General features: G+C 44.9%; 6 protein-coding genes across 6 annotated transcripts; 5 read left to right on the top strand and 1 right to left on the bottom strand.

The window, feature by feature from the left end:
- Positions 1 to 263: 263 nt before the first annotated feature.
- Positions 264 to 3,342, top strand: F5J12DRAFT_905944 (uncharacterized protein; the record flags this gene model as incomplete). The annotated part of the gene is made up of 12 exons (XM_051748722.1): positions 264 to 365; positions 405 to 624; positions 708 to 892; positions 941 to 1,120; positions 1,184 to 1,380; positions 1,440 to 1,651; positions 1,736 to 1,845; positions 1,947 to 2,000; positions 2,052 to 2,231; positions 2,282 to 2,476; positions 2,526 to 2,837; positions 2,893 to 3,342. The coding sequence occupies 12 exons, from the start codon at positions 264 to 266 to the stop codon at positions 3,340 to 3,342; spliced, it is 2,397 nt and encodes a 798-aa protein (XP_051599507.1).
- Positions 3,343 to 3,917: 575 nt separating this feature from the next.
- On the top strand, positions 3,918 to 4,547 carry F5J12DRAFT_721406 (uncharacterized protein; the record flags this gene model as incomplete). The annotated part of the gene is made up of 1 exon (XM_051741311.1): positions 3,918 to 4,547. A coding segment is annotated over one exon (630 nt), but the record flags the coding sequence as incomplete, so codon positions are not given.
- A 169-nt stretch (positions 4,548 to 4,716) lies between these two features.
- On the top strand, positions 4,717 to 5,220 carry F5J12DRAFT_783249 (uncharacterized protein; the record flags this gene model as incomplete). The annotated part of the gene is made up of 1 exon (XM_051742830.1): positions 4,717 to 5,220. One exon carries the CDS (start codon positions 4,717 to 4,719, stop codon positions 5,218 to 5,220), a length of 504 nt encoding a protein of 167 aa, XP_051599505.1.
- Positions 5,221 to 8,104: 2,884 nt separating this feature from the next.
- On the top strand, positions 8,105 to 8,893 carry F5J12DRAFT_685291 (uncharacterized protein; the record flags this gene model as incomplete). Its single annotated transcript, XM_051740302.1, has 3 exons — positions 8,105 to 8,364; positions 8,404 to 8,542; positions 8,609 to 8,893. Coding segments are annotated over 3 exons (684 nt in total), but the record flags the coding sequence as incomplete, so codon positions are not given.
- A 10,582-nt stretch (positions 8,894 to 19,475) lies between these two features.
- Positions 19,476 to 20,697, top strand: F5J12DRAFT_893277 (uncharacterized protein; the record flags this gene model as incomplete). Its single annotated transcript, XM_051747641.1, has 6 exons — positions 19,476 to 19,657; positions 19,704 to 19,804; positions 19,862 to 19,934; positions 19,984 to 20,099; positions 20,158 to 20,330; positions 20,392 to 20,697. The coding sequence occupies 6 exons, from the start codon at positions 19,476 to 19,478 to the stop codon at positions 20,695 to 20,697; spliced, it is 951 nt and encodes a 316-aa protein (XP_051599503.1).
- A 1,937-nt stretch (positions 20,698 to 22,634) lies between these two features.
- Positions 22,635 to 23,291, bottom strand: F5J12DRAFT_893276 (uncharacterized protein; the record flags this gene model as incomplete). The annotated part of the gene is made up of 1 exon (XM_051747640.1): positions 22,635 to 23,291. One exon carries the CDS (start codon positions 23,289 to 23,291, stop codon positions 22,635 to 22,637), a length of 657 nt encoding a protein of 218 aa, XP_051599502.1.
- Positions 23,292 to 24,842: the final 1,551 nt, after the last annotated feature.

Below are 24,842 nucleotides of genomic sequence, written 5' to 3'. Positions count from 1 at the left end.
TGATTTTATTTCTGATTTACCACTGGATCGATTTGAACAGGCATTCTTACTGGTGGATCAGTGACAGGGCCCACTGTTGAGACACACACAGAGCCAGCACCAGGTAAGTTTCCTGCTACTCTCCAAATTGGACTCTCACAATTGTTAGCAGAGCCTGCTACATTCTGGCCCATGGTTATGGATCTCAAGCCACCTGCTGGTGCTGACATGGGTGTGAATGGTGAACTGAATGGTGCATGTTGATATGTGATCACATATTTTCCATGCCAATATGTTATGCAGTTGCTGAACCCAAGGTCAATATCAACATTGTTGACAATATCCAAGTCAAATACCACCTGAATGCTGGAAAGCCAACTGTGAAAGTGCCATTTGCTGAGTTCACCTGAGGTCATGCACCAAAGACATACAAACTGGATCCATGCACCACTCTGTGGTACCTGTCCCAAACCCATCTCAACTTTGACCTCTCAGAATTTATCCACAATGCTGCTCTTGACAAGGAGCAAGCAAATTGTATCCTCAAGCTTTTGAAATGTTCTCACACTGAGGACTGGATGCTGAATAATTACAATGATCTTGAGAGCACTCAGTGGGCTGCTTTGCACTGCATGACAGCAGCAAGTGGCATCTATTCATTGTCATTGTCAACCCTAATTACATCCTAGCCCAGTTTCAGACGACGATAATAAGTGCACTGTTTGGAGGTGAGATGATGGAATTTAAGATGTATTATGGTTCGTTGTGGGATTGGGCCTGCAATCTCTTGAAGGATTCAGGTGTGGGCCCATATTTTGTATTCGATGCTCAGGACCTATCCAAGTTCAATGGTGCTTCATTTGTTCATTTCATCAATGAGCCATGGACAGCTAATGAATTTTGGGATGTACAAGTATGTCATTAGTATTCTTTGCATGCAACTTCAACAATTTTTTTTCAGAGTAATCTACCTTTGGATGGCAAAGTTCTAGCATTTGTTTTATATGCTGATAAAGCCAAGTTGTTGTCATTTGGTCAACATAAAGGGTATCCAGTTGTTGTGCAGATTGCGAATCTACCTACTTGGATCCATAATGGTGAAGGTTTAGGTGGTGGCCATGTAGTTGGGTGGTTACCAATTGTAAGTTCCTTTGTTGATAGCATTGAGTACACTGGCTGATTTTCTGTATTGCACTTCTAATAGGTGAAGGAAGACAAGAAGTACTCTGGAAAGAAATCATTTGCCAAGTTCAAGAATCATGTTTGGCATGAATTGTTCAAGAAGATACTAGATACAATATCAGAGTACTCAAAAACTGGCTATTGGGTAAGGTGTTGGGATGGCATTGCATGCCGACTTTTTCCTACTGTACTAATTCTTTCAGCTAATGATGAAGAGCAGTAAGTGGATATGCTGCCCAAAATATCATGAATGCAGGCTGACAATCTTTGTCACTCAGAGCAGTCATGGCACTCATATGTGGTGTGATGTCAAATCACCCTTGCCCCATTTGCCTTATCCATTGCAATGAGATATCAAAATTCCCCAAGGACTGTGAATGTCGTACCAGTGAGAACATTTTCAAGACATTACAGGAAGCACACTCACAGACCCGAGCAGATGGCAAGGAACAAATTCTGGTGAAACAGGGACTACATGATGTAGATGTAAGTGGCTCATGCTGTTACCTTTGCTCTAGCTCTAATTGCCTCTAGAGTGCCTTCTGGGAGGTCAGGAACATGGATGTTTATTGAGCATTGTGTTGGGATAGACTCCATGTCAACTGTGTGGGAAAATTTGGTGACCATTTGTGGGGAGAACTTTTGAGGATTCTCGAGACAATGGGTCATCAGACAATGGGAAAAGTTGAACATAAGTGCATCTATCTCATTGCATGAAGCAGTCATGCTGATAATTTACTGGTCTCAATGTGATGCCTTGTTGGCATGGTCTCAATCATTTCGAGGAAGCACTTTCAGTTTCATACACAGATGGTCAAAAGTTTGAGGACCTATCCAAGGTATTGTAAGTGTCTTACCAAGCTCTGATTTCACTGACATTTCCTGAACAGATAACCATATTCACCTGTCATGACATCTTCCCCCATGAGACAGAAAAAGACAGTTACCTCCTGTTACACTGTCTGCATGCTTACATCGAGTTTGATATATATACCATGCTCAAATTACATATGACACACACACTTGCTGCTGGGCAGGAGGCACTTGCTACTTTCAATTCATTGATTCAGGTCAGCTCTGCTTTCAATGTTGTAGCTCTCCCTCACTGTTTCCTGACCAGAAATATGCAGAGAAGATGCAACATACAGGGAAAAACTGGAACTTTCCAAAGAACCATACCTGTATGCACATGTTCAATGACATCGAAGCCAAGGGTGTCACCCACAATTTCAACACAAATCCAAATGAGAAAATGCATGGCCCCTTGAAGGAAGCTTATCAACAACAAACAAACTTCAAGGACATTGCTCAGCAAGTAAGTCCTAAATTGTTTGTTAGTATTCAGCATGCCTAAACTTCTGTAGATTCTCAATGTTGATCATCTCAGACTGGTTCTTGAACATATTCATGGCAGGATTACAGAATATGATGCTTACAGGTTGACTGGAAAACCAACAAATCTGGATAACCTCGAAGCCATTACTGACAAACCTGAGGAGGAGTTTTTCCATGTCAAGTTTGGTAGTGAAGTGAAAGAACCATTAACATTCAAGGACATCGAGAAGAAGAGTGTTACCAACAATGCATTCAATCGATTCCATGGAAAGCTCAGTGAGTTCCTCAATAAACACTTCAACATTATAGGGAAGCCCATTCAATTCCAAAGGAATGACAAGGTAAGATGAAACATCATTTTTGTTCAGTTTCTGGTATCTCTAATATTCACCAAAGATCATGGAATATCACTTCATCAAAGTGAACTTCGAGTCCACCATTGACTGGTGTCAGTACACAGATTATCTACATTGCCATCCTAACTTCCATGGATGTCCTTGTTATGACTGTGTGCTTGTCAAGACTCAGGAGAAAGACATATTTGGGCAACTTGTACTTTTGTTCAATTGTGTCATTGGTGAAGAAACCTTCCCCTTAGCCTTGCTACAGCCATATGATGCCTGGCTGATTGGGCAACGGCTCTGGAAGGACAACCACCTCAACTTCTGGAGGGTATGTGTGCAACCACACAGATCATCTGAAATTATTTCAGTCCACTCAATCATTCACAGTGCCCTTCTATATCCAGATCATACAAGACCAGGCAAGTATCTTGTTGTTGACACAATCGACACTGACATGTTCCTTCATGTGCAAATGATGCACAAAGTGGCAGGGCACCTCTGAAATGGTCTATTCATACATAGTCCTTCTGAAACCCTTTCATTTGAAACTGACAAGTCCCCCTTCTGATCATCAGTGTATTGAGGATTGACAAGCTGTCTAGCCCACAAAATAACAACATTTTCATTACTTCATAGATCCATACAGCATACAAGGTTATTTTCCCTTGACCATAGTCACCTCCTTGCTTTGGTTCATTTATTACCTTACTGCTAATAATATCTTTTCATCTTTGAACCACAGAGATTTGTGAGTATGTGCTACTCTGAGGTTGTTCATGTGAACATTCACAGAATGGAAGCATATGTGGAAGAAATGACCAGTGGTGACATGATCTCTACCATGAACATTCAAAAGGTTCAATAAGATGTCCTCAAACTCTGGACAGTCATCAACTCATAACCCAGAATCAGCCAGGACCGGAAGAGCCATATCAAGGCTCTGTATGAAGGTGTTGTCCATTTGCTGAGGAGGGGCCCTGACCAGCCTCATCAACATCATTGCAACCATTGTTCTTCCTCTCAGTTTCTTTGACCTCAGGTCTCTATAATCACATCCATATCTTCTGACGAGATGCCATTCTTCATGAAATTGCCATGCCTGGAACGACTTTCAAGGACAAGAACACTCTCCTCACTGGTGTCAGCAAAGGTTCCATTGGTGTTGAGATCTTAAAGGGCCTCATTTCCAGTGGTGCCCATGTTGTTATCACCACTTCCCACTACAGTCACTGCACTGTGGAGTATTACCAAGACATTTACCAAAGGTTTGGTGCCTGGGGTTCAGCACTCACTGTTGTGCCCTTCAATCAGGGGTCCAAGCAGGATGTCAAGGCACTCATCGACTATATCTATGCTACTCTTGGCATGGATCTCAACTACATCCTTCCATTTTCTGCTGTTCCAGAGAATGGGCATGAGATTGATGGCTTGGACAACAAATTGGAGCTTGCTCACCATATTATTATGCTTGTCAACTTGCTGCAGATCTTGGGTGCCATCAAGACCAAAAAAGTGTCTGGTCAGCTTGTTACTCGGCCTACCCAGGTTATTTTGCCATTGTCACCAAACCACAGCCTCTTTGGCAATGATGACCTGTACTCAGAGTCCAAGATCTCACTTGAAACCTTGTTCAACTGCTGGAACTCCAAAAGCTGGGGTGAATATCTATGCCTGGCTGGTGCTGTGATTGGGTGCATAACCCATTAAACCCAGCTTGGCACCTACAACTAACTCCCATCTTAGATGGACCCGCAGTACAGGTTTGATGGATGCCACCAATATAGTCACTCAGGAAGTTGAAGCTTACAGTGTGCACACCTTCTCCATGAAAAAGATGGCATTCAACATCTTCAGTTTGCAGAATGTGTGCTCCAGAATGTCAATGTTGTACCTTGTGCTAACTTCAAGCTCGATCTCCCTACTCTTGAACCTGCTTCTGCCTTTGAGGAACTCAGCAAATCACATGGTATCATCAACTTGGAAAAAGTCATCAGTCATAACTGGGTTTGCCAAAGTCAGCCCATGGCATAGTTCATGGACTCAGCAGGAGATGGAAGCTCATGGAGAATTCACTATTGAAGGTTGCATCAACATGGCATGGATCATGGGCTCTATTAAGCACTTTGACAGCCACCTCAAAGATGGTACTCTACATGTTGGTTGGGTAGACACCAAGACAGGAGAGCCTGTGGATGACAAGGACATTAGAAGCCAGTATGAGAAGGAGATTCTCAGTCATGCCAGTGTCTGTCTAATTGGTGCATATCTCTCCTTTCCCTGTGATCTATTGTTGAACTTGAAATGTAGATTCCCTGAATTGTTCTGTGGGTATGATCCCAAGAAGGTGTTCAACCAGGAAATTGAATTGATCCATGACTAGCCAGCTAAGTTATCTAGGTCATCATGCTAACCCTGGGTTCTAACCAGTTTAAGTAGTACCTCATTGACTCCACATGCACCATCAGTTTGCATCGCCATCCTGTGCTCACTAGTGGCCTCTGTCATGTGCCGACTTCCCTGTGCCCCAATTCTGCAGCAGTCTACTATTTTATGTTCCATCCATTCCTAGCCCCTGCAATCCTCTGCCGAATTCAATACACCTTTCCCCAGTAAGGATGGCATAGCCATGGATCTACAGTGACTTTCCCTTGCCATGAGGTTTGTCTGACCTGATATTATGCACCAGCCCTTCAGTAAGAGGCATCATGGCTGCATCATGGTGTGCTATTTTTTTGGTCAGGGTCAGTAGCATACTGCTGTGAGTCAAAGTGAGGTTCAGTGGTGAAAACCAACCAAAACCAACACAAAAGACAATGAACGCGAGTGGTGGTGTGCCTATGTGGTACCTAGATGGTAGAACCTGTTCTTTGGGAGGGTTTTTGCGAGCTACAACACTCAAAGATGAGTGCTGAGGGTTGGGGGTGCTCCTGACAAAGAGGGAGCAAGAATGTGATAGAAAGCGATAGGGTAGACTGCTGTCAGCCTACAGAAGGATGGATGGTGACCTAATTTGATGTCCTAAGCTGTACTGAGCTCAGGGAGGGCTTGGAGCAAAGTATATGGATGATAGATGATGATGAGCGAAGTAGATGATAGCTAGACCCTTAATAAAGTCTCAACTATTGAAGCTGATGAATGATTTACTGAGAGATGATAAATTGCGAGCAAGAGGGGCTCTCTGATGTCTTCTTCCTTTTCTTTGCTACCTAAGTACAGTGACTTATATACAGTACAGGGGCATTGCCTATGGAAAACAAGGTGCAAACACTTGGTAAGTGATTGGTAACTGATGAGTAAGGAATGTAAGCGATGGGTAATCGTCTTGGAAAGCATTGGTAAGCATTGGTAAGGATAAGTAAGCCAAAAAGCAAAGAATCAGTAAGCAAAGTCAAAAGATTGGTAAGTATTGGCAATAGGTGAGTCAAAGACAGTCAGAATGTCACAGTATGAGTCAAGCAATGTCAGGAACTGGGAAAGTGCACTGGAATCACATTAGGGGGAGGCCATGCATGTCACATCTCAAAGAGATCACTTCTAGGCCAAAGTGGGATGACAAAGAGGCAGCGCTGATCTGATGCCGATATAGTACATCCAAAAGCAGACAGGGTGAGTCAGATGTCAACAGGGGTCAAGCTTTGGGGGTCTGTGGGGTGACAGGAGCATAGGGGATTGCAACTTTCCCCCCCAAACCATCCTCTCAGTGAAGCAAATAAAAACTTCATGAATGAGGCTCTGTTGGAAGAGAGGATGAAGGGGGAGTGTCTTCTGCTGTATCTTGCAACAAGGAGGCAAGATGTGCATCATACTCATCATGGATGTGATCAGGGAGAGTGGAGAACAGTAGATTATACTGTAGCTGTCGCAATTTTGGAAGAATGACAGACGAGACTGGTATGAAGATGTTGCAGGGGGCAGGGAGGAAGGATCCATATGCTTCTTGGACTGGAGAGACTGAAACAACCACATAAGACCTTTCCAAGTGAATGACAGACCTGAGGCGACCAAAGAACATCCTCCTGGAGGTCATACTGACAAAAAGAACATGCTGTCCAAGCTGGATGGGCTGAGAGGGGGCAGATGAGGGTGGGATGTACCAGGACACTTCAGGATGGAAGCTGGTAGGAACTCCTGGTAGATATATGTAGCCATGGTCCCTAGCAAAGGGGACAAGCGAAACGACCAATGTGGAGGCAGCCATATCAGAAGAATTAGTGAAATGAGTGTCTTTTGGAGGGAGTGCTGTAGAAACATGTGGAGTGCGCAAATCCTTTCCAATCTTGGAAGGTAGGATCACATGGCTGAGCACTACAAGCGAGTGTGGGAATGGTTTCGGTGTCTGCAGAATTGGTGGAGATATGTCAAAAACCGGAATGCCATACATGGGTGCTTAAGAATTTTATTGGCACTTAACTTGCCTCCTCCTTTTTCTTTGGCATTGACAACTTGTTCTTGTGTGAGGGATGACTGCTGACATTGCTGGCTGTCCTTCTTTGCATGAGGGCTATGGTCTTCACCTCCATTCATCAGCTACATCCATGTCCACCTCACCAAACACCTTTGGTGTGTGACAACACACCACTCCCACATTCAAAAGGTCATCAAGAAACTGATTGACAATGCCACTGCCCAGTCCCCTTACACTCTGTCTATGTGTTCTGAGCACAACCATTATGAATCTCAGTGGGCACTCTCTGTCTGCACTCACTGACTTAGATGAAGCCAACACTGGTGAAGGTAACCAATGGACCACAAGTGCATCAGCTGGGTCAAGAGATGGCAGTGGTGGTCTTGCAGAGGCTCGTACCATGCCTATGCAAATTCCTGCTCTTACTGACTGCTTCACAGGCATTGAAGGCCATCCAACTGCAACTTGATGTAGAGAAATCCCACAATCAAGAGCTACTGGAGAAGAATACCATCCTCGAGGCAAACAAAACACACTGGTCTGTGAAAGACATTCCTGCCAACATTATCACATATGATAGTGAGATCAAGACACTTGGGAAGAAGTATGCTGTCATGATGGAGATGTTCTTGCTGTGAACACCACTAACTAATGCAATGTCTGAGTGTCTATGTCCCCCACTCCCATATTTGCAACAGCTGAGTGTTATGCCAGCACTGCAGTGGAGGAACACAGTCTCATTGCAGAGCTTGACTCGATTCTCCTGGAACATCTACATAGATTGAGACATACACACTTCTTTCTCGACATCATACGTTCACATTTGTTGCTTGGTTCTCCTGTACTGACAAGATCCTAGTTCATGCAGGCAATGCAAAATGGTCATTCTGACATTCTGTACAAACTACGTGACAATGCCCATGAAATCTTTGGGCTACCAAAGAACCACTTCCTGCCAGTTGTATCTTGTCTCAAAGTTCCTGAAATCATCAAGATGCTTGGTGTTAATGATGTGGGCACTCCTAACCAATGCTTCACCATCTGGTTCCCTTTTCTGTTCAAGGACATGAAAGTTGATGTGTGCAAAACATTCATGAACTGGAAGCCACTCGCTCTGGTGTGTTCGAAACTACTACTGTTCTAAGTTTGCACTGGCAGGGAAAAGATTTTGAAGGGAGCACTGTGGGGCAAGATGTCCCTCACAGAAGGCTTTGTTCATCATGGTGGGCCAAGGACAAATGGGCAGAAATGGAAGGTCACTGTGGTGACACCAGGGTCTATTGCATGGGTGGCCACAGTGGTAAGTAGATTGCTTGCATTGATACAGCACCACATGTCACTGATTCAATCCCCATCATTATAGTGTATGTTTCTACTTTCACCCAACAAAGAGTTCCCAGGGAATGGCTGCAGACAAATCTCAAAAATTGACTACTATCAAGTGTTCCGCACATACAAACAAGTGCTTATCAGCAAGTGGATGGGTCATCACATCCAGAACATTGTTGCAGAGATGAATCACTTTGTGTTTGGGAATCCCAATGGGGCTACCAAGTCCAAGACCAGTGTGATGGAGGACCTGTCTGCAGAGATCAATGCTGCCATGGCAGCAATGGATGCCACTGTGTTGTCAGATGATGATACAGATGAGGTAGCTGCTGCTGATTCCAACATTCACAAAAGTAGCTCTGGTCTGTCCACTCTGGATTCAGTCTCAATCGCCAATGTGAACGTTCACATCAATGTGACATCCATACCTGCTCCTGGCATGGGCAACACCACCAACTCAGCCACCGCCAATAGCAATAATGTGGAATCCAGTACTGGTACTACAGCACAGAATAAGTCTAGTGGACATCATGGTAGAGGTAGATGGGCAAAGTAGCTACTAATTGTCATTACTGTTAGTCACAAGCATGTGTACTGTAATACTACTTGTATGCAATTTCGAAAATTTTGTCTAAGTCTTGAAAAGCTCCTTAAGAGGTGTTGATGCTTGTGTAGGCAGATTGGTCGCATGGACTAATGGTAACACATGCTAAAGTAAGTCTCACTACTAGTTGGCACTAGACTAACTAACACTGAGTCCTTGGGTTTGAATCCTGATCAGAGCCATAAAAAATACTTAGTAATACTTACTAGTTAGATTGGGGATGGGTTGTATTAGTAAAGATTTCCATGTAAGGTGATACTAATAGCATAGCATGTAGTAGACAAAGATAAGATAGATCAAAATCAAAATCAGAATAGAATAGAATTGTGGTCAGGTGATAAGATAAGATTACAAAAGGTAATATAATATAAAATTTTTGTTGCCTTAGTCTGAAGTGTATTGCGATCCTTGGCTCTCATTGCAATACATTGCAAGTCCAATTATGGTAGGACAGCAGTGCCCAGGGTCTGGATGTTTGTCACATGACAAGGCTATCATAACAATCATTATAATTACATTATAATTGCATTGCAATGTAGGGGTGATGGCACTATGTTTGTACTATTGACCCCCAAATATTACCTTGCTATGCCATAGCAATGCCTATTGTAAGTCTGATTATGTAGAAAACTTTAGTATTGCAATGCCATTTTAATTATGCATTTGATTGCAGGCATTGCAATCACTTGTGATGCATTGAAACTAATACACAGATTTTCCAACATAGGAGGACATTCTTTGGTCACCTCAGGTCTGTCATTCACTTGGAAAGGTCTTATGTGGTTGTTTCAGTCTCTCCAGTCCAAGAAGCATATGGATCCTTCCTCCCTGCTCCCTGCAATGTCTTCATACCAGTCTCATCCATCATTCTTCCAAAGTTGCAACAGCTACAGTATAATCTACTGTTCTCCACTCTCCCTGATCACATCCATGATGAGTATGATGCACATCTTGCCTCCTTGTTGCAAGATACAGCAGAAGACACTTCCCCTTCATCCTCTCTTCCAACAGAGCCTCATTCATGAAGTTTTTACTTGCTTCACTGAGAGGACAGTAAGGGGGGGAAAGTTGTGATCCCTTATGCTCCTGTCACCCCACAGACCCCCAAAGCTTGACCCCTGTTGACATCTGACTCACCCTGTCCACTTTTGGATGTACTATATTGGCATCAGATCAGTGCTGCCTCTCTGTCATCCCACCTTGGACCCAGAGGCAATCTCTTCAAGATGTGACATGCACATCCTCCCCCTAATGCAATTCCAGTGCACTTTCCCAGTTTCTGACCTTACTTGACTCATACTTTGACATTCTGACTGTGTTTGACTCACCTATTGCCAATACTTACCAATCTTTTGACTTTGCTTACTGATTCTTTGCTTTTTGGCTTACTTATCCTTACCAATGCTCACCAATGCTTTCTAAGACAATTACCCACTGCTTACATTCCTTACTCATCAGTTACCAATCACTTACCAAGTGTTTGCACCTTGTTTTCCATAGGCAACACCCCTGTACTGTATATAAATCACTGTATTTAGATAACTGAAAGGAAGAAGACATCAGAGAGCCCCTCTTGCTTGCATTTTATCATCACTCAGTAATTCATTCAGCTGCTTCAATAGTTGAGACTTTATTAAGGGTCTAACTATCATCTACTTTGCTTATCCTTGTCGATCATCAATATACTTTGCTCCAAGCCCTCCCTGAGCTCAGTGCAGCTTAGGACATCAAATTAAGTTGCCATCCATCCTTCTGTAGGCTGACAGCAGTCTACCCTATTGCTTTCTATTGCATTCTTGCTCCCTCTTTGTCAGGAGCACCCCCAACCCTCAGCACTTGTCTTTGAGTGTTGTAGCTTGCAAAAACCCACCCAAATCAGAGGTTCTACCATCTAGGTACTGCATAGGCACACCACCACTCACTTTCATTGTCTTTTGTGTTGGTTTTGGTTGGTTTCCACCCCTGAACCACACTTTGACTCACACTGAGTCAGTGGTATGACAATGTCTGAGTAATTAAAGATAAACTGGCAATAGAAGTTAGTGAAGCTGAGGAAAGATTGAATGTCTTTGACCTTGCAAGGCTCAGGCCAATCACAGGATGGTCTGGACTTTTTCCTTTGACATCATGAGGCCAGCAGGGGAAAGGTGGAAGCTGAGGTACTCGACTGAGTCTGAGTAGAACTCACACTTCTCTGGCTTTGCATAAAGGCTGTGAAGCTGAAGCCAGCAGAGTACTTCTCAGACATGCTGCTTATGAGACTCCTTATCTCCAGAGTAGATCAAAATGTCATCTAGGTAGATGACCACACAGACATCCAACATATCTGTGAAGATAGTGTTGACAAAGCACTGGAAAGTGGCTGGGGCATTGGTGAGGCTGAAGGGCATCACTAACCACTCATAGGAACTGTACTGAGTCCAGAATGCAGTCTTCCATTCATCACCTGGGGCAATCTGGATGAGATGATAGGCATGCTGGAGATCAATCTTGGTATAGATCCTGGCTCAGCTTGGTGAGTCCAAGAGGTCAGGGATTAGTGATAGTGGGTATTGGTCTTTCTTAGTGATCTTGTTGAGGTTGCAGAAGTCTACACAGAGCCAGTGGGAGCTGTCCTTCTTTTTGAAAAAGAGGACCAGTGTGGCATAAGGGGAGGAAGTAGGCCAAATGAAACCAGTGGTCAGGTTTTCATTGATGAAAGTCCAGAGGGCTTGGAGCTTGACCAGGGACAGCAAGTAGATGGTGCTGAGAGGCAGGGTTGTTCCTTCTTTGAGCTCTATCTTCAGGTCATATTCCTGGTGTGGTGGGAGTGTTGAGGCCTTGGCCTTGCTGAATACATCAGCAAAATCATGGTACTCTTCCAGTACATTGGGTAAGGCCAGAGGAGGGGAAGCTGAGGCTGATTGGGCTTGAACTGAGTCCAAGGGGTGGAGCTGAAGTTGGAACTGGACAGACCCTTCTAGTTTGCAGGCATGCACAAAGGCAGCTGCATTGATTAGGGAACCAAGAGGGGCCTTCAGGGGAGTGTGAGCCAGGGGGTCAGAGACTGGTACAAATGGTGCAAGGCTGGGTTGGTCACTAGGACTGGGGTCAGGAAGGCCAGTGGGAACTGGGCTTACAGGGGGTGTTGACATGGTTGGCATTCCTTGTGCAGGAGTCTGGAATGTTAGACTGCTCAGTACCCAATCAATCAACAGATTGTAGCAGGTGAGCCAGTCATGTCTGAGGACTATCTTACACTCAGAATCCAACAGGTCTAGATACAGGGTTACCAGGGTGACATCACCAGATGTGAAGCAGATATTGACATCTACTGCTTGGGTTATGGTGAAAGTAGACATTCCATCAAAGAGCCAGAGTCAGATTGGGGAGACTGAATATGGGGTAAACAAGTGTTGATTAGCAAATTGATTATCTATAAGACAATGAGTGGAACCAGAGTCCACTAAAGTATGAAGCTGAGGTAATTCTGGATTTTCTAATGTGACATACAGGGTCAAAGAGTTCAGACTGGAAAGAGTGGACATGTTGAGTCTAGCCTCCAAGTTTGCACAACTGGAGTCAGCACAGCTCCCAGATTGTGTGGAGTCCTGGGAGCCACTACCTATTTTTTTGTCTTGGGGGTAGAACCCAAGCCCAAGGCCAGTGCAGCTGCAGTGGTGGCTGTGGCATGAGCCTTGGCCTTTCTGGTCTTCTTGGGACACTTCTCAGCAAAGTGGCCAGGGCCTCTGCAGAACATGCAGAGGTTGCCCTTGATGCAATGCTTGTGTTCTTCTGGGGTGAGCTTCTCATCCTTCCTGAGTTTGCTAGGCTTGGGCTTGGATGAGTTGCTGTTATTATTGTTGCCTGGCTTCAATGAAGCTGGCTTGGACTGGGTAGAACCAGTATTATTGCTGCCAGTCTTGGCTTTCTCTTGACCAGTCTCAGGCTGATTGTTGTTGCTGGAGTTGGACAAGCCTTGGTGCTTACTTGCCCTTTAGACTTCTTCCTTGCACTCCCAATAGCATGCATCTATCTCTTGAGCAAGATGGTGGAGCTCATGAAGAGTCCATGGTTTTCCAACTCAACAGACTTTGTCCTTAATCTGGTCTGGAAGCCCAGAATAGAAGTGATGGCACAGCACACCATCTCTGTAGCCCCAGACTTGTGACACAAGCCAGTTGAAGTCCACTACATATCTATTAATGTGCTGACTATCCTTCATATGTAAATGGTCAAGCTGACTCTCAGCATCAGTGACTGGATCATGGGGGCCAAAGGTAGTTTGTAACTCTAAAATGAACTCCCTCCAGGAGTCCATCCAGAGGGGCTGGTCATCAGGGTCATCAAGTCTGAGCAAATCTGGCTCAAACCATTCAAGAGCCATGCCCTTGAGGTAAGACTGTGTGAAGATGACCTTGGCAAAGTCAGTCCTGAAAGCCCAAGGCCAGTCTTGGAAATTCAACTCGCACTGAATGAAGAAGGCACAAAGTTTCTTGGGGTTGGTGCTATCAAAGGTGTCAGGCTCATATAACTTGGTCCTGCTTGAGGACTCAGGACTAGTGCAGGCATTGTGAGCCAACAGTTTGATGGCCACTGCAAGGTTGTCCAGGACCATAATGGTAGGTTCTGTGTCCAGGTCTGGGAAGTCTGGATTGTCCTCCAGATTGTTCTCATCTGGGTGGTTGTCACTGGGCCCATCATCACCAGGACCATTGCCAGGGTAATCATCATCTGGATTGTTATCATCATCGTCACCTAGCCCATCATTGCCAGGGTCATCCTCAGGGATGGGAGCAGTGGGATGACATGGGGTGGGAGTATTGGATGTCCAGGCTGAAAAGCCCCTGAAAGGACAGGATCTGGAGAGCACCTAGTGGTGCCCAAGGCAGCTAGTGCTGTCTTGCAGCAAGCCCCACTGGCTGAGGCAGAGTCAGGGTTGGTGGCAGAGCAGCCATGGGGAGGTTGGAAACAGGTCTTTGTTACCATGATATGTTAGACCCACACAAGTGGTGAATCTGAAATACTGTCAAGTTTGTGGAGTCCAGGTTGAGGCCAGACTGGAGACTGAAGTGGGTGCAAGGCTGAGGGGTCAGGATCAGGGGGAGGGTCAAAGATACAGAGGGGTGGACTGATTGGACTTAGAGACTGAGATTGCAGTGCTATTCCCTTGTGTGGGTCTCAGTCTGAGTCCAAGGCCGAGATGGGATTATCAGAGTAACTTTGTTGATTTCAGACCAAAGGGTACAGGCCAAGTATCTACAAGTTTATATACTAGAGGCAACTATAGTACAGAGACTGGTAATGCCAGTCTTGCAAAGATTGCTAAGGTGATTGGTAAGAATGGTATTAGTAATGTATGACTAATGTGATGGAGACCAGGACAGGGTGGACCGGGGACAAGACTGGGCAGGATTCAACCAAAGTGACAAGCACTGCAAAGCAGTGTTCACTGCGCTAGACTAACTGGAGATATGGGATTGGTGAGGCTGAGGCCAGACTGAATGAACATGAGGCTGAGTCCAGCCAGGGTTGAGACACAACTTTGACACATATCTGCAAAGATTGAATTGACAAACCACTGGAAGGTGGCCAGGGCATTGGTAAGACCAAAAGGCATCACCAACCACTCATAGGACCCATAGCATGTTCTAAAGACCATTTTCCACTCATCACTGGGTGCAATCCAGACAAGGTGGTATGTGTGCCTCAAGTCGACTATAGTGTGGATCTTGGTGTGACTAGGGGAGTCTAGTAGGTCAGAAATTAGTGGTAGGAGGTACCAGTCTTTCTTGGTGAGTTTGTTAAGCCCCTGGAAGTCAACACATAACTGGAGTGAACTGTCCTTCTTTTTTATGAAGAGGACCAGTGCAGCATAGAGGGAAGAAGTGGGCTGGATGAAACCAGTAGTCAGGTTTTCATCAATGAAAGCCCAGAGAGCTTGCAGCTCAACTGGGGATGGTGAGTAGATGGTTCCAACAGGTGGAGTAGTACCTTCTTCCAATTCAATCTTAACATTGTACTCCCAGTGTGGGGGGAGAGTAGATGCTTTGGCTTTGCTAAAGACATCAGCAAAGTTGTGGTAGTCCTTTGGTACACTGGCCAAGTCCAGTGGAGGGCTGGTAGAGGCTGACTGGGCCAGGACTGGGTCCAGTGGGTGTAGATGAAGCTGGAATTGGGTGGATCCCTCTACCTTGCAATCACATATATATGCAGCTGCATTGATCAGGGCAATAGGGGGAGCCTTCAGGGTGGTGCAAACTGGTGAGTTGACAGATGGTACAGATGGTGCAGGGCTGGGGTTGAGCTGGTCAGGTAGACTGGGATTGGGAAGACCAGTTAGGACTGGTGTGGCAGGGGGTGTTGATGGGGTTGGCATTCTTCCTGAAGATGTCTGGAAAGTTAGACTGCTCAGTACCCAATCAATCAATGGATTGTAGCAGGTAAGCCAGTCATGTCCAAGGACTATCTTACATTCAGAATCCAACAAGGCTAGAAACAGGGTTACCAGGGTGACATTGCCAGTTGCAAATTGAACCAAAAGATCTACCACTTGAGTGATAATGAAACTTGACAACCCACCAAAGAGCCAGAGTTGGATAGGGGACATGGAAGGGGCAAAAGAGTGTTGATTAACAAATTCTTTATCTATGAAGCTATGTGTGGAACCAGAGTCCACTAGTGTATGAAACTGGGGCAAACTGTGACTGACAATAGAAACATGGGGAGTTAATGAATTTGGATTAGAAAGAGTGGATGCATTGAGACAAGCCTCTGTGAGTGCACAGCCAGAGTCAATGCACCTCTCAGTCTGTGTGGAGTCCTGAGAGCTGCTACCTATTTTTTTGCCTCAGGGGCACAGCCTGAGGTTGAGGCTGGTGTTGCCTCAGCAGTGGCTGCAGCATGAGCTTTGGCTTTCCCAGCTTTCTTGGGACACTTATCTGCAAAATGTCCAGTGCCCCCACAGAACATGCAAAGGTTGTTATCTCTGCAACACTTGTGCTCCTCTGGTGTCAGCTTGGCATCTTTTCCCAACTTGCTTGAGTCTGGCTTGGGTATGTTAGAGCTGGCCTGACCAGTTGAGGTGGATTTAGCTGAAGACTGGTTACCAGAGTTGCCATTTCCAGAGCTATCGCCAGTCTTGGATTTCTCTTGACCAGGCTTAGACTGGTTGTTGTGGCCAGGGTTGGGAGTTGACTTGTTACCAGAGGACAACTCCTGGTGCTTACTGGACTGCTGAACCTCCTCTTTGCATTCCCAGTAGTGCATGTCAATTTCTTGAGCTAAATGATGAAGCTTGTGCAGGGTTCTAGGTTTGCCAACCCAGCAGACCTTATCCTTGATACAGTCAGGGAGACCAGTGTGAGTCAAAGTGTGGTTCAGTGGTGAAAACCAACCAAAACCAACACAAAAGACAAAAAGAGTGAGTGGTGGTGTGCCTATGCAGTACCTAGATGGTAGAACCTTTGATTTGGGTGGGTTTTTGTGAGCTACAACACTCAGAGATGAGTGCTGATGGTTGGGGGTGCTCCTGATGAAGAGGGAGCAAGAATGCAATAGATTGTGATGGGGTAGACTGCTGTCAGCCTACAGAAGGATGGATGATGACTTAATTTGATGCTCTGAGCTGGACTGAGCTCAGGGAGGACTTGGAGCAAAGCTGATTGATGATAGATGATGATAAGTGAAGTAGATGATAGTTAGACCCTTAATAAAGTCTCAACTATCAAAGCTGCTGAATGAATTACTGAGAGGTGATAAATTGCAGGCAAGAGGGGCTCTCTGACATCTTCCTCTTATTCAGCTATCTAAGTACAGTGATTTATATACAGTACAGGGGCATTGCCTGCCTATGGAAAACAAGGTGCAAACACTTGGGAAGTGATTGGTAACTGATGAGTAAGGAATGTAAGCAATGGGTAATTGTCTTAGAAAACATTGGTAAGCATAATGCAAAGAATCAGTAAGCAAGGTCAAAAGATTGGTAAGTATTGGCAATAGGTGAGTCAAGGACAGTCAGAATGTCAAAGTATGAGTCAAGTAATGTCAGGAACTGGGAAAGCACACTGAAATCACATTAGGGGGAGGCTGTGCATGTCACATCTTGAAGAGATCACTTCTAGGCCAAGGTGGGATGACAGAGAGGCAGCACTGATCTGATGCTGATATAATACATCCAAAAGTGGACAGGGTGAGTCAGATGTTAACAGGGGTCAAGCTTTGGGGGTCTGTGGGGTGACAGGAGCATAGGGGATCACAACTTTCCCCCCCCCCCCAAACCATCCTCTCAGTGAAGCAAATAAAAACTTCATGAACAAGGCTCTGTTGGTAGAGAGGATGAAGGGGGAGTGTCTTCTGCTGTATCTTGCAACAAGGAGGCAAGATGTGCATCATACTCATCATGGATGTGATCAGGGAGAGTGGAGAACAGTAGATTATACTGTAGCTGTCACAATTTTGGAAGAATGATGGACAAGACTGGTATGAAGATGTTGCAGGGAGCAGGGAGGAAGGATCCATATGCTTCTTGGACTGGAGAGACTGAAATGACCACATATGACCTTTCCAAGCACATGACAGACCTGAGGTGACCAAAGAACATCCTCCTAGAGGTCATACTGACAAAAAGAATGCACTGTCCAAGCTGGATGGGCTGAGAGGGGGCAGATGAGGGTGGGATGTACCAGGACACTTCAGGATGGAAGCTGGTAGGAACTCCTGGTAGATATACATAGCCATGGTCCCTAGCAAAGGGGACAAGTGAAATGATTGATGTGGAGGTGGCCATATCAGAGGAATTAGCAAAATGAGTGTCTTGTAGAGGGAGTGCTGTAGAAATGTGTGGAGTGTGCAGATCCTCTCCAATTTTGGAAGGTAGGATCATGTGGCTGAGCACTACAAGTGAGTGTGGGAATGGTTTCAGTATTTGCAGCAATGGCAGAGATATGTCAAAACCTGGAATGCTGTACATGGGTCTTAAGAATTTTTATTGGTGCTTAACTCACTTCCTTCCTTTTTCTTTGGCATTGATGACTCATTCTTGTGTGAGGGATGACTGCCAACATTTCTGGCTGTCCTTCTTTGCATGAGGGCTATGGTCTTCATCTCCATTCATCAGCTATATCCATGTTCACCTCACCAAACACCTTTGGTGTGTGACAATGCAATTGTTGGTTCCATCTCAGATTCAAAGTGCAACTTAGGCATCAAACAATCTTCAAGCTTCCAGCCCTCCTTGTCATCAAGATGCTTGTTGCAGAGAAGCTGATAACCTTGCTGGTAACCCTCCTGAGACATGACCCTCAGTAAATTGTGGTCTACCAGGCCAAAAGTATCTGAGTGGACCATATGAGGACTGTTGCCTCCTGGAATGCTCCAATAACTGAAACCTTCATGACCAGAACACCATAATATGCAAGAATAACTTGATCAGCAAAAGTACTGTCTTTCTTGATGCAACCCCAAGGAAACTGTTTGAGAATGGCTTGAACAAGGGGTACTTTTTCCATGTGAAACTAGATGTAGCTGTGCATGAGTGAATATCACTGCAAATGGATGGCAGGTCATGACTCCTTGTTTTTAGTGCAGAACAATTTGTGGTTTTGAGCTCCAAACTGACCATTTTTCCACTCAGCTGTATGACACTTGGGAAGATGTTTGGAACAATGGATTGGTCAAAACTCAAGAGAGGCATACTGACTTGTTTGGAACAGAATACTATGGACTTACATCCTGAGCACATGAGAGGCTATCAGACATGATCAGTACCAGCATAAGTGATTTATGATGGCAATGCCAGACCTTTTGATCAAGCATAGGCATATCACAATGAAAGCAAGTAGCTAGGGGAGAAAAATCAAGCTTTTCTGGCTGCCCACCAGGATGAGTCACTTCTCTCCTGAGCTCTTTGGCAGGTTTGTAGGTTATATGGTCCATCTCCACAAGGGAGGGCACAGCATTGCAAAGTAAGGCTTGCATCAACTCCATGGGGTGTGGACTGATGATTTGAGATGTGGCATTGAGTTGGTCAGCATAATATATAGCATCCACCAGCTGCATTTGAGACCACAAACATGTTTTTAGAGTTTGCAGATCTGTCAAGGACATCTGGCTTGTGGATTATAAGGGGAATTCACAGCACACTTTCATGCCATTTTCATTTTCATTTTGGACATGCCCACTCAAAAACAATGCAAAAACAGCACTTCAACATCTTCACAGATGCCAGTGCTGACTCAGCATGTCAGTCATCATTTCCCCATCATGCATGTTATACCACATACACATCATATCCTTTTAGTAGATTTCTTCTGGGTCTATGCCCCATAGTATTAAGCTGAGGTTATCTCTGGCAACTCCACCCCAGAAAAAAGAGCTGAAGAAGCCTGCTGGTCATGGCAGAACAGTAACCCCATGCACACCTCTCAATGGTGTTGAAGACAAGTCCAAAAAAGAGAACAGAGTGACCAACAGGTGGAAAAAGCATGGTATTCTTGTACTGTAAGTCCATTCAGGTCCTGCTAGACAAGCTATTGATTGGTGGCAGATGGAAAAAGCAGCCTCAGCTCACTGATGAGCTGCTCACTCTTGTCAAGAGTAATATGAAGTGGATGGTGGCTTTTGGCTTTGACAAGTCATCTGCTAGCAGTGGGCTCACTATCATTGAGTGCTGTGCCCAGATTGCCTGAGCCCTATTCATTACAGACAAACCTGGCACACCATTTGGACCAGCAGATCTAAAAAAGCTGACAGAAGCTGTGAAAAATCATATTTCAAGGTGAGTCATGTAACTTGGTTCATTTGATGATGTTCTGAGTGTTCATTAGCCTTCACACAACTTACAATGACTACTTCAAGCAGCTTGGTGAGACTGGGCATGGTCTCATTGTTTCAGACCATGAACATGAAATTACACCTGTGTCTGAGATCACAAATGCCTATGGTAAGTGTTGGTAAGTGTTGTGGACATGTACTCAACAAAAATTATGTGGCATCTTCAGATCTCATTAAAGTGAAGTTTCTATGGTATCAATGGATGCATGAGCTTTCAGGCACTAGCCCCATAGCTAGTCATGTAGCCATATCCAACAGTACTTCATCTCTTGACCTCCCTGTTCTTGACAGATTTGAGAATGATGCTGATGTCTTTGATGAAGGTGGAGACATCACTGAGGTATTCTGTTACTATGTACATGTGTGATCCATAACTGATTTGATGTGATCAAATGTTCTAGAGTGCTCCCCATGACTCATCACCATTGAACAACTCCCATCTTGGGTCTCCTGGGTTTGATACTGAATGGCCACCTAGCAAGGGGGAGGTGACTGCCCCATTGTCCATTCCTGAGCCCAAGGTGAAGCTCACAGTGAAACATCCTGCATCACCTTGCACAGACCACTCTTCAGTCAAGAGGAAAAAGACCCCACAGGAGCTTGCATGTGAGATTGTGGAAGGTGAGCATGCAGCTCAACTGCAGATGAGTCTCAATAGTGCAAAGGAGATGACTGGATGGGGGCATATCAAGAGGGAAGCTGCATGAGAGATGGCACTTGAGATTGAGCAGCTCCATCTCAAGCATCAGCAAGAGGGGGATCATCAGCAAGCACATGAGCTCATGATGATGGACAGGCAGATTAGGCTTGAGGAACTCTGAGCTGGGTTGGGTTCTACTAGTATGCACCCTTCTGTTATTGATCCCCAACTTTCCAAATAGCTTCTTTGTCACTTACTATACAAAAATTCAAATAGGCTTTTCTTTAATTCTTCCCTTTTAATTTTCCCCTCCAATAGTGCAACATCCCTTGACTCTTCATGTTTGTCCTCCATTCTCCCTGCATTTTCTTCACTTTCACCATACCATTCAGCATACCATTGGGCCTCCTTCTCCATAATATGAATCCCATTACAATAGAATGTGTCAAGGTCACACAACACCCTGGCTTCCTCTTAGGGCAGAGTAGGAGCAGGTTGGGCTGCAGAGTACAGCAGTCAAAGTCTGAAGCAAATCCAGCCACTGGGTGGTGAGATATGCAACAAACAGTGAGCAGAGGGGTATGGAGGAAAGTTTCAGAGGCAGAGGTTGGAGGTCAGAGGTTGGAGGTCAGAGGTTGGAGGTTGGAGGTTGGAGGTCAGAGGCCAGAGGTCAGATGAGAGGGTGTTGGGTTCAGCTAGTGTGCTGCCCCCTTGTGTGAGCTCAGCCCTCATATTTCAGAGGTGGAGTGGACTCAGAGGGAGTGGAGATGAAACTCCAGAGCAAACTCAGAGGGAGTCAGAAGTGGAGACTTTATTCAATATTCATACTGATTACATGGAGTACTACATGGCCTTATATATGATGTAGGTCAAGGGCAGTGCAGCATAGAATGCAAACCAATAAGTGTATAACAGGTTAGTAGTCCCTCTGACACAAGGGATAGAGGATAGGGACAATGGGGACCTTAACTGAGACAAGGAAACTACTACAACAAGGGAGAGAGGGTAAACACCAAAGAAGCAGAAGAATGGAGAAAAACCAACATGAGGGCAGAACCCTATCTGGAATGCAGGGCCACAAGTCCAACAGCCTGCTGAGCTGACCAAGGCCTCAGAGGAAGCACAGATGAAGGTCTGGCCTCCACATGACCAGCCTGAGGGCAGAGTTGAGCAGAGTTGGTTGGAACATGGACAGGGGACCTTGGAGAGGTGTGGAGATGTGTCAGGAGGGTCAGAGGAGTGTGGGAACATGTCAGAAGAGGGCAGAGAAGCATGGGAACATGTTGGAGGAGGTCAGAGAAGCATGGAACATGTTGGAAGAGGGTGGAGTAGGTGTTAGGGGCTTATGTCAGTGTCATGGTCATGACAGAATGAGTCAGTTGAAGTGTTAATGCCTGTTTCATGCCCTGTTGCAAATGCATGCAGATGGATAAAAGAGATGATCCACAGCACTGCATACTTGATATGATCCTCATTGTTGATGTTGACTTGGAGTCCACAAAGAGATGACCAGTGACCTTTAAGGAACCCAACACAATGTTCAGAGCAGATACATATCCTTGAGACATAATAGTTGTGAGTCTTGTTCTCAGGGATATCCTGTTCTGGCCTAGAAAAATAAGATGTGCCACAGTATTGCTCAATGCTGGCAGCTTACTTTTTGTAGGGTGCTTGGCACCAGGTATGCAGGGGACATGCAGAATCACCCCATATGAATTCTCCATCATCCAACAAGATGTTGTGGTCCTTTGCAAAGTGAGTATCAGAGAAAGCTGTTGCATCATGCTGACTACCTGGTAAGCCAACAACATAGTCAATGATCTGAAGATCAGGGGTTGATACAATCTTGAAAATATTAAGAGGAGTCAAGGATCAGTTGAAAAGATGACATACCTGAACATTGAGTGAGTAATTTGACTTCCAATCAAACCAAGTATTTCCATAAGAACCAGGTCAGGCATGCAAAGGCACCAAGGTCCCATCAACCATGCACTAACCATCCCATCATGCAGGGCAGGAGTGCTCCTCCACCCAGGCCTTGGCTTTCTCCTTCATGTCATCATCAGGCCAGTGAAGTGCAGATCTCCAAAACCTTTCTGAACACACCACCATCATAACACAATTAGTCACCAGGCATACTGTACCATAACCAATGCCAGCCCAAAGGGCAACTTTCACTGTTGTTGCACCATTCCCATAGCACTGAAAGCAATACAGTGCAATGGCAACCTGGTCTTGAACTGTCATCTGCTCTGAAGTTGACTGGTTGTGAAAAACTGGATCCTCTTGAAGAGCCTTGACTAGAAGGTCAAAGCATGCTGGAGTGACACCAAGATGGGATCTGAAAATCTCAGGATGATTGAATTTCCAATTGCCAAGAAGCAACTCCAAGTTGGCACTTGTCTTTTTGATGGGTTGACAATTGGCCAGGTAATGTTGCAAGTACAATCCTGGAAGGGCATTCAACACAGCACTACTGGCTGAGGAGGCACCATACAGGTGTTCATCAGATGATTCAGATCTTGCACTCTCAGAACCACTGGAATTGGAGTCAGAAGAGGTTGGAGGATCAAGGTATGAGTGAGATTCAGCAAGTAGAGTAGCCAGATAGACATCAAGAAGGGCTTCTTCAGCTTTCTGCCTTTCTGTGGTGTGAGGCATATGGTTTCTGATGACTTGTTCAAGATAATTAACATGTTTTATCTACATATATTCAAACTTGGGAAGTGCCACCTGTGTCAGTGCTAACCTTGCTTGCTGTTTGCATCTTACTCATGGGGAGATAAGTTTTATAGTACCTTTTACAGCATGTAGTCTATGCTGCACCATCTACAAATAGCATTCATCATCCATAGTGTAAATCCAGTGCTCTAGTCCAATGAGTACCAACAGCAATCTAAGTTGGCAGAAAATGATTGGCTAGATGGACTAGATTTACACACAAAGTGCATCAGGAAAATAACACATTGACTATTTTGACTATTTTGTGACTATTGTGACTATTTGTGACTTTTTTTGAAGGAATCTACTACCTGTGCTTTTTTTTGACCACACACAGCATTGAAGAATGAAAAGAGAATGGAATCTATTAAGACAACTCAGGAATACTAAGTAGATGATATATCTAAGCCAAGAAGACTAGAAAATATCTCAAAATTTAGAGATATTGAGCCATTGGTGTGATACACACTCTCAGACAAAAATCAGTGAGAACAGTGCAGTCATACCTGTTGGAGATGGGTAACATACCTGTGGGAACAACCAACAACCTCAGGGGCCAGTGTTCCCACAGGTATGATTCCCATGTCCCACAGGCATGGTAGCACTGTTCTCACTGATTTTTGTCTCAATCAAACCACCTGATTCATAGCTTTCAGTAGATACCACATTGATGGAGGTTTCAAAGAGATATTGTGATTTTTCTCTCAGAGAGTGTGTATCACACCAATGGCTCAATATCTCTAAATTTTGAGACATTTTCTAGTCTTCTTGGCTTAGATATATCATCTACTTAGTATTCCTGAGTTGTCTTAATAGATTCCATTCTCTTTTCATTCTTCAATGCTGTGTGTGGTCATGTCATAATTGTGTGTTCATCCTAAGTCCTCACTCACTCCACACCCCTTTCCACCAGTCATTCACTCACTCCACACCAACTCTGCCTGCCCCCTGACATTTACAAGTCATCTCCACTCTGACTGCTGTCAGACTTGTACTGCTCTCCTACTGGACCAAGTGGACCATTCTCTGAGGGGTCATGTGACTACCTTCAGACTCCTCCCTGACAGCTCACAGTCAGGTACTCCACAGTGTGTGCACCACATGGTCCAGTGCCTGGACTGTTTCCTTTTCTGGATGTTCTATATTACCCATTCATATGTCCTCCATCTACCCTTCATTCATCATCTAGGAAGTTTTACTTGAAAATTTCTGGGTCTCCATATGTCAGTTCCAATTCCAGTTACTGTACCTCCATAGTAGTATAAAAGCATGTATCATACTCTGCCATTCCTCAGTATAAATATCGACTTAGTTCCTACTCCTTCTGTCTCTGTCTTCTGCCTGTCAGAGTTACCTCCAACTGTCCATCTATACTCCCCCTCTGAAATACAAGGGCTGAGATCATGCAAGGGGATAGTGCATGAGCTAAACCCAATGCCCTCACTTTGCTCTGCCCTTACCTTCAGTGGACTTCATTCTTGCCAACACTCT

The sequence above is a fragment of the Pisolithus orientalis genome (assembly GCF_024613125.1).
Source record: "Pisolithus orientalis strain OTSU chromosome Unknown F5J12scaffold_16, whole genome shotgun sequence".
Classification (NCBI taxonomy): Eukaryota; Fungi; Basidiomycota; class Agaricomycetes; order Boletales; family Pisolithaceae; genus Pisolithus; species Pisolithus orientalis.
This window is presented reverse-complemented; position numbering and strand designations above follow the sequence as displayed.